The sequence below is a fragment of the Leuciscus leuciscus genome, assembly GCF_965113295.1.
Source record: "Leuciscus leuciscus genome assembly, chromosome: 20".
Lineage (NCBI taxonomy): Eukaryota > Metazoa > Chordata > Actinopteri > Cypriniformes > Leuciscidae > Leuciscus > Leuciscus leuciscus.
Window position 1 is genome coordinate 868,659 of NC_138744.1, and position 13,092 is coordinate 881,750.

At 47.5% G+C, this 13,092-nt stretch overlaps 2 protein-coding genes and 2 long non-coding RNA genes across 4 annotated transcripts; 1 reads left to right on the forward strand and 3 right to left on the reverse strand.

The window, feature by feature from the left end:
* Window positions 1-522: 522 nt before the first annotated feature.
* pmvk (phosphomevalonate kinase) lies at window positions 523-13,023 on the reverse strand. The gene is made up of 5 exons (XM_082150859.1): window positions 12,744-13,023; window positions 12,587-12,650; window positions 10,202-10,354; window positions 1,600-1,729; window positions 523-941 (listed from the first exon to the last, which is right to left on the reverse strand). The coding sequence occupies exons 1-5, from the start codon at window positions 12,866-12,868 to the stop codon at window positions 808-810; spliced, it is 606 nt and encodes a 201-aa protein (XP_082006985.1). The 5' UTR covers window positions 12,869-13,023; the 3' UTR covers window positions 523-807.
* On the forward strand, window positions 1,650-6,178 carry LOC309484552. Its single transcript, XR_014200915.1, has 3 exons — window positions 1,650-1,754; window positions 2,336-2,374; window positions 6,122-6,178. It is a non-coding gene; the product is annotated as an uncharacterized lncRNA (long non-coding RNA).
* LOC309484388 (uncharacterized protein) lies at window positions 6,433-9,601 on the reverse strand. Its single transcript, XM_082150688.1, has 2 exons — window positions 7,621-9,601; window positions 6,433-7,422 (listed from the first exon to the last, which is right to left on the reverse strand). Exons 1-2 carry the CDS (start codon window positions 9,527-9,529, stop codon window positions 6,623-6,625), a joined length of 2,709 nt encoding a protein of 902 aa, XP_082006814.1. The 5' UTR covers window positions 9,530-9,601; the 3' UTR covers window positions 6,433-6,622.
* Window positions 11,738-12,570, reverse strand: LOC309484531. The gene is made up of 2 exons (XR_014200895.1): window positions 11,983-12,570; window positions 11,738-11,848 (listed from the first exon to the last, which is right to left on the reverse strand). It is a non-coding gene; the product is annotated as an uncharacterized lncRNA (long non-coding RNA).
* Window positions 13,024-13,092: the final 69 nt, after the last annotated feature.

Below are 13,092 nucleotides of genomic sequence, written 5' to 3' on the forward strand. Positions count from 1 at the left end.
ACAAACAGAAAGTGTGGCGATGATAATCTCAGGTACTGTTTATGAGCTTTATTTAATGTTAAAAGCGTGTCATGTGACTCTGAATATCATTTAGTGCTCCAGCTTTGTAGATGTTAAAGCAACAATGGATAATTCACCTCAGATCTTGAAATTAAACAAATGGAAACAAGAACGTTCAAACTGTGAACAAACAAGTGTATTCTTTGACAAAGATCGTTTTAGTAACTCAGTATGTATTTTTAATAATGTTTAAATGGTGTAATGTTTGTGAATTTGATTATGTAGACTCTTCTTGCGAGTGCCGTCAAGAATCAAGATTACTCTCTGGTGCCGCGAGACTCCGCCCACACGCTGCTCTGATTGGCTGTGGGCTTTGATTGATTTTGATGCATCTCAAAGTCGCGTCGCTTCTGGTGTGGACAGACAAATTACTTGTCGCTGGAATCTTTTTGCATCGCGTCTGCTTAGGACATGGTGTTATATTTGATAAAGTTTGCAACATCAGTTCTGTTTATTATGTCCGTCCCTGACTCTGCTCCGGAACGCCAGTAAAGTGAGCGAATGAGGAGAAGTGTTGATTATGGTCTGATGATGATGAGGAGAAGTGTGGATTATGGTCAGATGATGATGAGGAGAAGTGTTGATTATGGTCCGATGATGATGAGGAGAAGTGTGGATTATGGTCAGATGATGATGAGGAGAAGTGTTGATTATGGTCCGATGATGATGAGAAGTGTGGATTATGGTCAGATGATGATGAGGAGAAGTGTTGATTATGGTCCGATGATGAGGTTTATGGATGCGTGTTCATGTTTGAGTGAGCGAGGACAGAAGCTCCTCCAGCTGTTTCTCCAGAAGCTCGTGTTCTCCGTCGTTCTGGAGGATCCAGTCGAACTGCAGTCCCTCATCCAGGCCGCACTCGGACTCGGCGTCGTCCACACCTGAGCAGTGCACAACAGCGTTAGATGCTCTTCAGGGCTCTCGTTTATAAAGCACTTATAATACGGGCGCCCGAAAGCAAAAGATGGCATACGCCAACAAATATTCAGACTTATAAAACAGTGCGTATGATAAAACATGTTGTCACATTTCACTTCCATTCTTTCAGGGGTAAATCAAGAAGAAAGTATACACTGTACTGTGTCGTAAATATGAACACACCTCTCCTATTCTCAGATCTCTACACTGGCTGCCAGTTCACCAGAGAATAACGTTTTTAAATCTCTACATAACTTATCTCCTTATCTCTCTGAGCTTCTTCATCCCTACACTGCCTCTGCCCGGAAGCCTGGGATCCCGGACTCTGCTGGGAACGCTTCGCTCTACACTGGAGCGTAGAGGGCCACTTCGGTTGGTTTTACTCATTTATGTTTGAGTCTGCTACTGTTTTGCTACTCCTGTTTTATGGTTACTCTTAGCTATGTTGCTCTTAGTTTTGTTTTATTTGTTGTTATGCATGTTATATCTTTATTTAATCTTGTTGTTCTGTAAAGCACTTTGGTCAGCCTAGTGGTGCTGTGATCTGGTGTGTGTGTGTGTGTTGTACCTAGGGTGAACCTCCAGCCCCGCTGTGATCTGGTGTGTGTGTGTGTGTTGTACCTGTGGTGAACCTCCAGCCCCGCAGTGATCTGGTCTGCTCTGACGCCTCCACACGGACACACACACATCGGTCAGGAAACTCCTGCCGGAACCACTGTACATCCGATTTCCTCCTGCAGTCGCTGACGATCTGAGGAAGAGTGTGTGTTACTGAGGTCACATGACGACAGGAGAGCGTGTGTTACTGAGGTCACATGACGACAGGAGAGCGCGTGTGTTACTGAGGTCACATGACGACAGGAGAGCGTGTGTTACTGAGGTCACATGACGACAGGAGAGCGCGTGTTACTGAGGTGAGGTCACATGACGACAGGAGAGCATGTGTTACTGAGGTGAGGTCACATGACGACAGGAGAGCATGTGTTACTGAGGTGAGGTCACATGACGACAGGAGAGCATGTGTTACTGAGGTGAGGTCACATGACGACAGGAGAGCGTGTGTTACTGAGGTCACATGACGACAGGAGAGCGCGTGTTACTGAGGTGAGGTCACATGACGACAGGAGAGCGCGTGTTACTGAGGTGAGGTCACATGACGACAGGAGAGCGTGTGTTACTGAGGTCACATGATGACAGGAGAGCGTGTGTTACTGAGGTCACATGACGACAGGAGAGCGTGTGTTACTGAGGTCACATGACGACAGGAGAGCGTGTGTTACTGAGGTCACATGACGACAGGAGAGCGTGTGTTACTGAGGTGAGGTCACATGACGACAGGAGAGCGTGTGTTACTGAGGTGAGGTCACATGACGACAGGAGAGCGTGTGTTACTGAGGTCACATGACGACAGGAGAGCGTGTGTTACTGAGGTCACATGACGACAGTAGAGCGTGTGTTACTGAGGTCACATGACGACAGGAGAGCGCGTGTTACTGAGGTGAGGTCACATGACGACAGGAGAGCGTGTGTTACTGAGGTGAGGTCACATGACGACAGGAGAGCGCGTGTTACTGAGGTGAGGTCACATGACGACAGGAGAGCGTGTGTTACTGAGGTCACATGACGACAGGAGAGTGTGTGTTACTGAGGTCACATGACGACAGGAGAGCGCGTGTTACTGAGGTGAGGTCACATGACGACAGGAGAGCGTGTGTTACTGAGGTGAGGTCACATGACGACAGGAGAGCGCGTGTTACTGAGGTCACATGACGACAGGAGAGCGTGTGTTACTGAGGTCACATGACGACAGGAGAGCGTGTGTTACTGAGGTCACATGACGACAGGAGAGCGCGTGTTACTGAGGTGAGGTCACATGACGACAGGAGAGCGTAGGTGTGTTCGACATCGGCTGCGGCTGGATGTAACCGATCGGCGAGAGTAGCCGCGTGCAGGCGGGGAGGAGCTGCAAACGGAGACGTGAAGTCGGACACTTTCTGGTTCTCGTAGTGACCGCTCACGTGGTGTTTGCATACTTTACCACAGCTGAAGTGAAATAAATGCAATATTTGCCAAATAATACACAGATGTTTCAGAGACATTTTCATTCAATACTTTAAATGTACTGCTTCATACAGCGTCTGTTTGAACAAGAATAAAGTTCAACATAAGCTATACTATCAATGAAGTGGAGTCTACGTTTTTTAATCAGTTTTAATTTGATAAACATGACACAATATAACATCACAACTACATGAAAATAGTGTTTACTGTTATCAAAAACTGATTTGTGAGCTTTAGAGGAACTAAAGGTGTTCGAATAAACACGAAACACACGTGATCGTTGTCATGCGGTGAATCCGGCCAATCGTGGAACAGCTGTGTCGTCATCAGCCCTCCTGCAGCCCAGTGCAGCCGCTCTTGAGAAGCTGCGCTGGCTGAGTTCTCCGGCTACTCCCGAATCGCTCTCGCGGTACTTTGATGGCATACGTCACAGTCACGTGGCGTCGGCGCTGTATCAAGTCGGACAAAATTTCTAACCGGCATGCACTGCTTCAAGTCAGCCGCCGATCGGTCTGCGCAGAGCTGCATGAAGTCGAACAAGCCTCGTGTGTTACTGAGGTCACATGACGACAGGAGAGTGTGTGTTACTGAGGTCACATGACGACAGGAGAGCGCGTGTTACTGAGGTCACATGACGACAGGAGAGTGTGTGTTACTGAGGTCACATGACGACAGGAGAGCGCGTGTTACTGAGGTCACATGACGACAGGAGAGCGAGTGTTACTGAGGTGAGGTCACATGACGACAGGAGAGCGCGTGTTACTGAGGTCACATGACGACAGGAGAGCGAGTGTTACTGAGGTGAGGTCACATGACGAGAGGAGAGCGCGTGTTACGGAGGTCACATGACGACAGGAGAGCAAGTGTTACTGAGGTGAGGTCACATGACGACAGGAGAGCGCGTGTTACTGAGGTCACATGACGACAGGAGAGCGAGTGTTACTGAGGTGAGGTCACATGACGACAGGAGAGCGAGTGTTACTGAGGTGAGGTCACATGACGACAGGAGAGCGAGTGTTACTGAGGTGAGGTCACATGACGACAGGAGAGCGCGTGTTACTGAGGTCACATGACGACAGGAGAGCGTGTGTTACTGAGGTCACGTGACGACAGGAGAGCGTGTGTTACTGAGGTCACATGACGACAGGAGAGCGTGTGTTACTGAGGTCACATGATGACAGGAGAGGGTGTGTTACTGAGGTCACATGACGACAGGAGAGCGTGTGTTACTGAGGTCACATGATGACAGGAGAGGGTGTGTTACTGAGGTCACATGACGACAGGAGAGCGTGTGTTACTGAGGTCACATGATGACAGGAGAGGGTGTGTTACTGAGGTCACATGACGACAGGAGAGCGCGTGTTACCAGAGAATGTCTAATAGGAAGAGAATTGGCACTCTCTGGTTACTTCCGGTTTCTGGACTGGCTGCAGTAACACGTCTCTGTCCATGCGGGGGCGCTCGCAGGCGAGTGCAGAATTGATGGAGGACTATGACGCTAAACCATCAAAATCCACTTTTCTCAGGATATAATTTTTTGTCTAGTAATTTGAATGTTGTATTCGAAAGGAGATGCAAAGAAATTACACATTGCTGGGTGTTAGATTTTTTAGAGTCACTTATTTGCTTTAAAAAGTCTTTTAAAATGTCAATGACGTCATACACATCGTACGACCAGAGATACTGCTTGACGGCAATCCTTCAGTCACTTTGGTGCTTTCGCGCTCTGCACTTTCTTTTCTCTCGAGGCATCGACAACACAGCTGACACAGGTAAACACACAACACAGCTGACACAGGTAAACACACAACACAGCTGACACAGGTAAACACACAACACAGCTGACACAGGTAAACACACAACACAGCCGACACAGGTAAACACACAACACAGCTGACACAGGTAAATACACAACACAGCCGACACAGGTAAACACACAACACAGCTGACACAGGTAAATACACGTGCTAGAAGAGTTTTTGTTTTGTTTGTTTCTGGTCCCGCTTCGGATGCCTCGATGCCATCAAGCGGTATCTCTGGTCGTAATCAGTCCTTCACTGACCAATCAGCGTTCATTAGCAGAATGCTAGCGTGTTATGGGCAACAACAACTCAACCTGTGAGAAATCGAAAGGACATAAGTACTCGCTCATTCAATTTTCGACCTATAACCCATGTTGAACTTGCAAAACCTACAATAAAATCTGAGATTTCTCAACGGCAATCGGGTGAAAGAGACAAATTTAGCCGTCTAGCCCCATAGACTCCCATTCAGTCTGCACTCGCCCGCGATCACCTCCAGTGGAATTCTAATGGAACTGCAACCAAGATCGATACAATGGGGCTAATAGGAAGTGCCAAGGCTCTCCGTAGACGGGTCTGGTGTTACTGAGGTGAGGTGAGGTGACATGACGACAGGACAGCGCGTGTTACTGAGGTGAGGTCACATGACGACAGGAGAGCGTGTGTTACTGAGGTCACATGACGACAGGAGAGCGTGTGTTACTGAGGTCACATGATGACAGGAGAGCGTGTGTTACTGAGGTCACATGATGACAGGAGAGCGTGTGTTACTGAGGTCACATGACGACAGAAGAGGGTGTGTTACTGAGGTCACATGACGACAGGAGAGTGTGTTACTGAGGTCACATGACGACAGGAGAGTGTGTTACTGAGGTCACATGACGACAGGAGAGCGTGTGTTACTGAGGTCACATGATGACAGGAGAGCGTGTGTTACTGAGGTCATATGATGACAGGAGAGGGTGTGTTACTGAGGTCACATGACGACAGGAGAGCGTGTGTTACTGAGGTCACATGACGACAGGAGAGCGTGTGTTACTGAGGTCACATGACGACAGGAGAGCGTGTGTTACTGAGGTCACATGACGACAGGAGAGGGTGTGTTACTGAGGTCACATGACGACAGGAGAGTGTGTTACTGAGGTCACATGACGACAGGAGAGGGTGTGTTACTGAGGTCACATGACGACAGGAGAGCGTGTGTTACTGAGGTCACATGACGACAGGAGAGTGTTACTGAGGTCACATGACGACAGGAGAGCGCGTGTTACTGAGGTGAGGTCACATGACGACAGGAGAGTGTGTTACTGAGGTCACGTGACATGACGACAGGAGAGTGTGTTACTGAGGTCACGTGACGACAGGAGAGTGTGTTACTGAGGTCACGTGACGACAGGAGAGCGCGTGTTACTGAGGTCACATGACGACAGGAGAGTGTGTTACTGAGGTCACATGACGACAGGAGAGCGCGTGTTACTGAGGTCACATGACGACAGGAGAGTGTGTTACTGAGGTCACATGACGACAGGAGAGCGCGTGTTACTGAGGTCACGTGACGACAGGAGAGTGTGTTACATTTACATTTTTTACATTTAGTCATTTAGCAGACGCCTTTATCCAAGGCGACTTACAAATTAGGACTAAATTCAGCGAGTCATCATAAAGAGGCAAGAGCAACAACAACGCAGGAAGTGCTCAAAATACGAAGTTCAGGTATTATTCAGAGTAGCATAAGCCTGATAAGTGGTGTTTCGATGTGTGGTGTTTTTTTCGTTTTTTTTCTATAAGGTTAAGTGCTCACGGAAGAGATTGGTTTTCAGCTGTTTTTTGAATGTTGTCAGGGATTCTGCATTCCGGATGAGGGTGGGGAGAGCGTTCCACCAGCATGGAACTGTGAATAAGAATGTTCTGGAAAGTGATTTTGTGGCTTTCTGTGATGGAACCACGAGACGTCGCTCGTTGACCGATCGTAGGTGTCTGGTAGGGATGTAGACTCGTAGGAGTGAGTGAAAGTAGGAGGGAGCTGAGCCTGTGATAGTTCTGTAAGCAAGCGTCAGTGCCTTGAACTTGATGCGAGCAGCTAGAGGTAGCCAGTGCAGAGAGATGAACAGAGGAGTGACGTGGGCCCTCTTGGGCTCGTTGAAGACAAGACGAGCTGCAGCATTCTGGATCATCTGTAGGGGTTTGGTCGCACATGCTGGGAGTCCAGCCAGAAGGGCATTGCAGTAGTCAAGCCTAGAGATGACCAGGGCCTGGACGATAAGTTGTGTTGCATGCTCAGTTAGGAAAGGCCTGATCTTCCTGATGTTGTGCAGTGCAAACCTGCATGATCGAGCTGTCTTTGAAATGTGATCTGTGAAGGTCAGCTGGTCATCAAACGTTACTCCAAGATTTCTGACCGATCTTGATGGGGTGATTAATGATGACTCTAGCTGGATGGTTAAGTCGTGCTGTAGAGATGGATTGGCAGGGAGGACGAGAAGCTCAGTCTTTGCCAGGTTGAGCTGCAGGTGATGTTCCTTCATCCATGTGGAGATGTCCGCCAGACAGCTTGAGACCCGTGCAGCTACTGTGGGATCATCTGGTTGAAAGGAGAGGAAGAGCTGTGTGTCATCAGCATAGCAGTGGTAGGAAAAACCGTGTGCCTGTATGATGTGTCCCAGTGATGTGGTGTAGATGGAGAAGAGGAGGGGACCAAGAACTGAACCCTGGGGAACCCCTGTGGTCAGCTGATGTGCTCTGGATACCTCACCTCTCCATGCGACCTTGAAGGACCTACCTGTGAGATAGGACTCAAACCAGTGGAGTGAAGTTTCTGTGATGCCCAGTGATGAGAGGGTGGACAGAAGGATCTGATGATTCACCGTGTCGAAGGCAGCAGACAGATCCAGGAGAATGAGGACTGAAGATTTGGAAGCAGCTTTTGCGATCCGTAGGGCTTCTGTGACTGACAGTAATGCAGTCTCAGTTGAATGTCCTTTCTTGAAGCCAGATTGGTTGACATCCAGCTGGTTGTTTAGAGACAAGAAGGATGTTAGTTGGTTGAAGACAGCTCTTTCAAGTGTCTTCGCAATGAATGGTAGGAGAGAGATAGGTCTGTAATTCTCTACAAATGATGTGTTTAGCTTTGATTTTTTGAGCAATGGAGTAACCCGAGCCTGCTTGAATGCTGTAGGGAAGGTGCCAGTGTGGAGGGATGAGTTGATGATGTGTGTGAGTGATGGTAGAAGTGTGGGAGAGATGGCTTGTAGAAGGTGTGAGGGGATGGGGTCAAGCGGGCAGGTGGTAGGGTGACTGGAGAGGAGAAGTGTAGATACTTCTTCCTCGGTTAGCGAAGAAAAGGAGGACAGAGGGGTATTGGCTGTGGAAGGGGTCGGTCTGGGTTCCTGTGTGTGTGGAGCTGAGAACTGACTGCTGATAGCTGTTGTTTTGTTGGTGAAGAAGTGCGCAAAATCGTCAGCAGTTAAGGAGGAGGCGGGTGGTGGTGGAGGTGGACAGAGGAGAGAGTTGAATGTCTTGAAGAGTAATCGTGTGTTGGAGGAGCTGTTGATCTTGTTGTGGAAGTATGAAGATTTTGCAGCATGAACATCAACAGAAAAGGAGGAGAGGAGAGATTGATACATACTCAGGTCAGATGCGTCTTTTGATTTGTGCCATTTCCTCTCCGCTGCCCTGAGTTCGGTCCGGTGTTCCCGAAGAACCTCAGATAACCAGGGGTTAGAGGGAGTAGCGCGTGCTGGCCTGGAGGAGAGAGGGCAGATAATGTCTAGAGAAGAGATTAGAGTGGAGCATAAGGTGTCCGTTGCGGTATTCACATCCAGAGATGAGAATTGTGAGGGTGGGGGAAGAGAGGATGACACGGCAGAGGAGAGATGGGAGGGGGAAAGTGAGCGCAGGTTTCGTCTGAAAGTGACTGGTGGTGGGGGTGGTGGTGCAGGGGTAGAGAGTTGTAGACTGAAAGTAATGAGGAAATGATCTGAAACGTGGAGAGGTGTCACCAGGATGTTTTCTGTGGTGCAGTTGCGTGTGTAAACCAGGTCCAGTTGGTTGCCTGATTTGTGAGTAGCTGTGGTGATGAGTCGTTTGAGATCGAAAGAGGCTAGGAGAGAGGTGAAGTCTGTTGCATGTGGCTTTTCGAGATGAATGTTGAAGTCACCGAAGACTAGAAGTGGGGTGCCGTCCTCAGGGAAAGTGGACAGCAGCACATCCAGCTCATCTACAAAGTTACCCAGCTGACCTGGGGGGCGATAAATGACTACAATATGGATTTTAATGGGAGTTGTAAGTGTAATAGCATGATATTCAAATGAGTTGTTGTTGCATAGAGAAGAGAGCGTGGAGTATTTGGAATTGTTAGAAACGAGAAGCCCTGTACCCCCACCTCTCCCAGACTGGCGAGGGGAGTGGGAGAAGGAGAAATTGCTAGAGAGAGCAGCAGGGGTTGCTGAGTCTTCTGGACGAATCCAGGTCTCAGTCAGCCCCAAGATACTAAGAGTAGAATGAGATGCAAAGGCTGGAATGAAGTCAGCTTTATTGACTGCTGACTGACAATTCCATAGACCCACGGAAAGAGAGAGAGGAGTGTGTGAGGATGTGAGGATGGGACGCAGATTGGCAGTATTGCGCTGCCTATTGCGCGTGATGAAAGGACGGTGCCGAGAGATAACAGGAATGTATTGAAAGCACATGTTGATTAAGGTGAACAATAAGGTAAGTAGAGGGAAGAGAAAGGGAAGAGGAGATACTTAAGTGCCTTTCAGGTGTCCTTGCTCGGTGGAGTCGCGCAGGTAGAGTCGATGGTCTTTTCCCGAGTCGGTCTTCACACGAGGAGGCTGAACACGAGAGCTGAACGCTTCCGCTGACGCTTCTGCGACAGCGCGCAAATTACGCAGATATACGGATAATGCTTTCACCGCTTGAGTGAGTACAGCTGTTTCGGTCGGGCAATTAAGTGTAAATAACGCGAAAATGTATTTAAAATACAGAATTATGTGAAGTTAAAAATATCACATGACGACAGGAGAGCATGTGTTACTGAGGTCACATGACGACAGGAGAGCGTGTGTTACTGAGGTCACATGACGACAGGAGAGCGTGTGTTACTGAGGTCACATGACGACAGGAGAGCATGTGTTACTGAGGTCACATGACGACAGGAGAGCGTGTGTTACTGAGGTCACATGACGACAGGAGAGTGTGTTACTGAGGTCACATGACGACAGGAGAGTGTGTTACTGAGGTCACATGATGACAGGAGAGGGTGTGTTACTCTATCAGTGACAGAAGAAAAAACCTTGGGAGAAACCAGGCTTAGTCGCTCAGTTCTCAAACAGTGTATGATTATGATTATGATAATGTACCCAGACGGGGTTCTCAGCGTGTTGGACGGCCAGCCGGCAGAAGAAGCCCGAGTCCTGCTGTCTCCTCATCTCTCCCCAGCGGATCATCTCGGCCCGATGCCTCTCCTTATACTGACCACAGCCCAGCAGCTCCTCGTAGTCCAGACCATGATCCTGAACAACACACACACACACACACACACACCAGTCAAACATCATGATCCTGAACAACACACGCACACCAGTCAAACATCATGATCCTGAACAACACACACACACCAGTCAAACATCATGATCCTGAACAACACACACACACACACACACACACACACACCAGTCAAACATCATGATCCTGAACAACACACACACACACACACCAGTCAAACATCATGATCCTGAACAACACACACACACACACACACCAGTCAAACATCATGATCCTGAACAACACACACACACACACACACACACCAGTCAAACATCATGATCCTGAACAACACACACACACACACACACACACACACACACCAGTCAAACATCATGATCCTGAACAACACACACACACACACACCAGTCAAACATCATGATCCTGAACAACACACACACACACCAGTCAAACATCATGATCCTGAACAACACACACACACACGTCAAACATCATGATCCTGAACAACACACACACACACACACACACACACACCAGTCAAACATCATGATCCTGAACAACACACACACACACACACACACCAGTCAAACATCATGATCCTGAACAACACACACACACACACACCAGTCAAACATCATGATCCTGAACAACACACACACACACACACACACCAGTCAAACATCATGATCCTGAACAACACACACACACACACACACACCAGTCAAACATCATGATCCTGAACAACACACACACACACCAGTCAAACATCATGATCCTGAACAACACACACACACACCAGTCAAACATCATGATCCTGAACAACACACACACACACGTCAAACATCATGATCCTGAACAACACACACACACACACACACACACACACACACACACACACACACACACGTCAAACATCATGATCCTGAACAACACACACACACACACACACACACATCAGTCAAACATCATGATCCTGAACAACACACACACACACACACACACACACACACACACACACACACACACACACACGTCAAACATCATGATCCTGAACAACACACACACACACACACACACACACACGTCAAACATCATGATCCTGAACAACACACACACACACACACACACACACACACACACACACACACACACACACACACCAGTCAAACATCATGATCCTGAACAACACACACACACACACACACACACACACACACACACACACACACACACACACACACACACACACACACACACACACCAGTCAAACATCATGATCCTGAACAACACACACACACACCAGTCAAACATCATGATCCTGAACATCACACACGCCAGTCAGAGTGTGTTTACACATTAAACTGAAATTAAATTGTTAAATGAAATATTAATTGTTTGTGAATCATCATATTAGAATGATTTCTGAAGGATCATGTGACACTGAAGACTGGAGTAATTCAGCTTTGATCACAGGAATAATAAAAACATAAGCTTTCCTGTAGCTCAGTGGTAAGAGCATTGCGTTAACAACGATCCCAGGGGATTGCACATACCTATGTATAAATGTATAGGATAAACGCAATGTAAGTCGCTTTGGATAAAAGCGTCTGCCAAATGCATAAATGTAAATGTAGACAACAGCTGTTTTACATTGGAATAATATTTCACTGTTTTTACTGTATTTATGATAAATATTTGTAGATTTTATTCTTCAATAGATTATCTGGACTACTGATTGACTACTGTTTTCCTATACACCCTCTGATCATTTACATGAGTTATGGGAGTGATATAGTACAGGAGTACAGTACAGTACAGTACAGTACAGGTCATTATTCTGCTAACCCTCAACTATTGAGATTGAGGAAACAGCAAGAGGTCAGAGGTCATTTACAGCAGCTTAGATGAGAGGGACTGTCGGTACCCTGTAAAGAAGAAGCGACAGATCCTTCCTTCTATATTGTGATGTACATATACTGATTATTGAAAAAGAACAAGTGTAAGGCGGAGCTTGGTTCTGTGCGCCGGTTGCTGATTGGATATTGGGATGTGGGCGTGGCTCTCAACAGTGTATGCAGATGAGCGTGTGCATAAATGCCTAATGTATCGAATATGATACAAAACAAATCACATATGCAAACTTTTTGTTTTTAAGTTACAAATATTTAGCCTAAAGTTTAGAAATCTGCGTGTTATCACACATGTCAGGCTATCCAGGGTTAAAGAGAGTGTAGTATTACCTGTGCATACTGCTGTTTGAGTGGCGCAGACAGTCTGAGTATACAGCACACCTCTGCAGTCAGCCTGCGATCACAACAACAGCATCAGCGTTCATGCAGAGCTCACCTGTGCGCGCGACACTCGAGCTCACCTGTGCGCGCGCGACACTCAACTCACCTGTGCTGAATCAAATCTGCCACATAATCCTTCCCTGACTTCCGCTTCCCACTGAATAACAGGATAATCCTCGGCTGTGTGTGTGTCATGGCTGTGGTCGCATGTACTGTGCTCTTCACACACATACACACATGTTCAGTGTGAGGAATGACTTCATCTCGACTTTACCGTAATGAACCAAGATGTCGCCGCCACCGAAACGCATACACACGCTTTGATGCTGCTATTTTAGTTTTTCTCACTCAGTTATGTTTATTAATTTATTTAATTGTGTTCTTTAAGACATCAGTGCCGATTTGTCTTCCACTGAAGGAAGCAGTGAATGTATCTGTGTGATGTTAGGTCTGTG